Below are 3,735 nucleotides of genomic sequence, written 5' to 3'. Positions count from 1 at the left end.
ACATAATGTCTGGAATTTGTTTTTAAATACTTCAGCCAAGGAAGAAAAGTGCTTGAATCTGTGGCAGGATTTTAATAATTGTTGAATTTAAGCAATGAGTCCACGGGGGGTTCTTTGTGCTACTCTATTTTGTGTGATTTGAACACGTTCATAATCATAAAAAAGTTAAGATGGATTAAACCATATCAGCAATGAAAATTAAGTTCCTAGGCTAATTTTTTATCACCCCATTTTCATTTTCTCATCCTACTGAAGAGACAGGGGAAATTCATTTAAGCTTGGCAGTGAGGGCTTGCTGAGGCTGATTTTTCAACAGGGACTTTATAGAAGATTGAGTAGAAGATTGTGATCTGAATGGGTTTTAGTGAACTTCCTCGAAAATTTTCAAGAGGAAATTGAACACTCACTTCTTTGTTTGAGAAAGGACTCTAATGAGCTGGCTGTCTGCAAACAGATCTACAGACCCAGGAGGCGGCAGAGGGCAGGAGCGAGCAGTCTAGCCCTGGATGCAGGCAAATAGGGTTCCAGTGATGTCTTTGACTCAGTTACACAGGACTTTTGGTAAATTACTCAATCCCTAAATGCCTCAATCTTCCCCTTTATGTGTGTGCATAGTCGCTCAGTCATGTCTGACTCTTTGCAATCCCATGGACTCTAACCCACCAGGCCCCTCTGTTCGTGGAATTTTCCAGGCAAGAATACTGGAGTGTATTTCCTCTAGGAGATCTTCCCAACCCAGGGATTGAACCCAGGTTTCTTGAATCCCCTGCATTGGCAGGCAGATTCTTCACCTCTGCGCCACCTGGGAAACACCCAGTCTTCCCCTCTGTAAAGGAGAACAATAATAACCACCTTGTAAGGTTTTATTAGGATTAGTTGAGATACTGCTGTGCTTGTCACATGGTGGATATTCATTAACCATTAACTACTAATATTACTCTTGCATTTGGGTCACTGTAATATGGGTCACTGTAAAATGGGTCACTTTTTCACTTTCCTAAAAAAAAAAAAAAAATTGCATATCAGAAAGACTGGGGGAAATCCTACTATCCAGAAGCTGGCTGACTGCTTATGTCAATTTTTACAGGTTCTCTATTGTTCATGGGGAACACCCAGGAGCTCTCTGCAACACTGCCATCTTTCCAGAAACTGTTTTAGGATCCACAGAGGAGGGATATCCTTGTACTCACAATGAATAGACTTAGTGTACATATGGAAAGTGATTCAGGTCTGCACTTTGAAAACAGAGTAAATAGAGATAAAGAAAAGAAAATATGTACTTAAAAAAAAGATTCAGCTCTTTTCTCTTCTCTGCCATCCTGTGTGCGGTTGAGTTCTGTCCTCACCATGTCTTCTCACACGACTTTCAGGATCAAGCGATTCCTGGCCAAGAAGCAAAAGCAGAATTGTCCCATTCCTCAGTGGATTCGAATGAAAACTGGCAATAAAATTAGGTACAACTCCAAGAGAAGACACTGGAGAAGAACCAAGCTGAGTCTATAAGAAGCCTCACATAAAAAGTGGCACACATGTTGAGACCACTTATTTAAGCAGCCAAATCACAGTGAGAACATCACTACTGTAATGCTTGGCTCCTGGTGTTACTTATTTCCTCACTATCAGTCTGAGACCAGTAATAAATATGATATGTTTAAAAACAAAAAAAGATTCAAATGTACATTTTCAAAACAAGAGGAATTGTAGTGCACAGGCAAAGTTTTTATCTGAAAGGAGATTCAGATATATATCAAAAAGAAAGGAGGATGTCATGGTATTGGCCTGAGGAATTAGAATTCCTGCAAGAATCCTATGTTGGTATTTATCATCTGCACTCCAGTTCATACCAGCAATCCTAAGGTGATTTATACTGTGCTCCAGGTAGATGTTCTGATTCTAATCCATCCTTTTAAAGGCATTCTATTTCTTCATGGTCTTCCCAGGCAGTGTTAGTGGTAAAGAACCACCCCCCCCACCCCCGCCCCCGAAGATGCAGGAGACATAGGAGACGTAGGTTGGTTCCCTGGGTTGGGAAGATCCCCTGGAGAAGGGAGTGGCAACTCCAGCATTCTTGCCTGGAGAATCCCATGGAGAGAAGAGCCTGGCAGGCTACAGTCCACGGGGTTGCATAGAGTTGGGCACAGCTGAGTAACTAACACTATTTCTTCATGTTTTATTTTATTTTCATTTCTTCATGCTTTAGACACACCCCTGGATACACAGTCTCATCAATCCACAAGGGTTCTTTATTTTTTTTCTTCCAGTTTTATCAAGATATAATTGCCATCATATCTCAGAGGGTGAGAGAGTTGGTTGGCATCACTGACTCAATGGACGTGAGTCTGAGCTGGAGGTTGGTGATGGACAGGGAAGCCTGCAGTTCATGGCAATGCAAAGAGTCAGACATGACTGAGCAACTGAACTGAACTGAACTGAACTGCCATACAGCTCTATATAAGCCTAAGGTGCCCAGCACAGTGATTTGACTTACATACATCATGAAATGTTTACCTCAGGAAGTTTAGTGAACATCTGTCATCTCATATAGAGACAAAATTTAAAAAATAGTGGGAGGGGGGTTCAGGATGGGGAACACATGTACACCCATGGCGGATTCAAGTCAATGTATGCCAAAACCAATACAATGTTGTAAAGCAAAATAAATAAATTAATTAATTTAAAAAAAAAACCCAGAAAGCAAAAATAGACAAAAACAAATAAATAAATAAATAAAAATAGAAAAAATTTTTCCTTGTGATGAGAACTCTTTGGATTTACTCTTTTAACAACTTTCATATATAACATACAGCAGTGTTCATTATATTGATCATGTTGTACATTACATAACTGCACTTATCTACCTTATAAATTGAAGTTTGTACCTTTTGGCTCCCTTCTTCCAATTTCCCATCCCCCCCACCTCCCACCTTTGGGAACCATAAATCTGATCTCTTTTTCTATGAGTTTTTTGTTATTTATTTGTGGCTGTCCTGGGTCTTCACTGCTACGCAGGCTACTCTCTCGTTGCGGTGCATGGGCTTCTCATTGCTGTGGCTTCTCTTGTTGCTGAGCTTGGGCTCTAGCGTGCACGGGCTTCAGGAGTTGTGGCACATGGGCTCAATAATTTCAGTTCCCGTGTTCTAAAGCACAGGCTCAGTAGTTGTGGCGCACGGGCTTAGCTGCTCCGTGGCATGTGGAATCTTCCCTGACCAGGGATCGAACCCATGTCCTTTGCATTGGCAGGCAGATTCTTTACCACCGAGCCACTAGGGGAGCCCTGGTTGTTCGTTCTTGAAGTATAATTGACGTACAACACTATGTTAGTTTCTATTACACAACATAGTGACTCCACATTTCTATACAGTTCTATATGATCACCATGGTAAGTCTAGTTACCATGTGTTACCATACAAACCTATTGTATAGGTATTGAGTATATTCTCTACACTTTACCTTTTATACACATGACACATTTATCTTGCAACTAGAAGTTTGTATCTCTTAATTTCCTCACTTATTTCCTCCTTCCTTGAGCCCCTCTTCCCTCTGAGAACCCCTCTCTGTTCTCTGTATCTGTAACTCTATTTCTGTTTTGTTATGTTTATTATTTGTTTTGGTTTTTAGATTCCTCATATAAGTGATAGCATATGATATTTGTCTTTCTCTGCTTTGCTTACTTGGTACGATCATCCCTAGGTCCATCCATGTTGTTGCAAATGGTATTACTTCATTTTATTT

The 3,735-nt window shown here is 40.5% G+C and overlaps 1 protein-coding gene across 1 annotated transcript; it reads left to right on the top strand.

Annotated features, from left to right (window-relative positions):
- The first annotated feature begins 1,329 nt into the window (after positions 1 to 1,329).
- LOC133055909 (large ribosomal subunit protein eL39-like) lies at positions 1,330 to 1,567 on the top strand. The gene has a single exon (XM_061140990.1). It carries the CDS (start codon positions 1,348 to 1,350, stop codon positions 1,501 to 1,503), a length of 156 nt encoding a protein of 51 aa, XP_060996973.1. The 5' UTR covers positions 1,330 to 1,347; the 3' UTR covers positions 1,504 to 1,567.
- Positions 1,568 to 3,735: the final 2,168 nt, after the last annotated feature.

The sequence above is a fragment of the Dama dama genome, chromosome 5 (assembly GCF_033118175.1).
Source record: "Dama dama isolate Ldn47 chromosome 5, ASM3311817v1, whole genome shotgun sequence".
In the NCBI taxonomy this organism is placed as follows: domain Eukaryota; kingdom Metazoa; phylum Chordata; class Mammalia; order Artiodactyla; family Cervidae; genus Dama; species Dama dama.
This window is presented reverse-complemented; position numbering and strand designations above follow the sequence as displayed.

Bases quoted from the DNA above. Each gene is read 5' to 3' on its own strand.
- LOC133055909 (XM_061140990.1), top strand. From the start codon at position 1,348: ATGTCTTCTCACACGACTTTCAGGATCAAGCGATTCCTGGCCAAGAAG.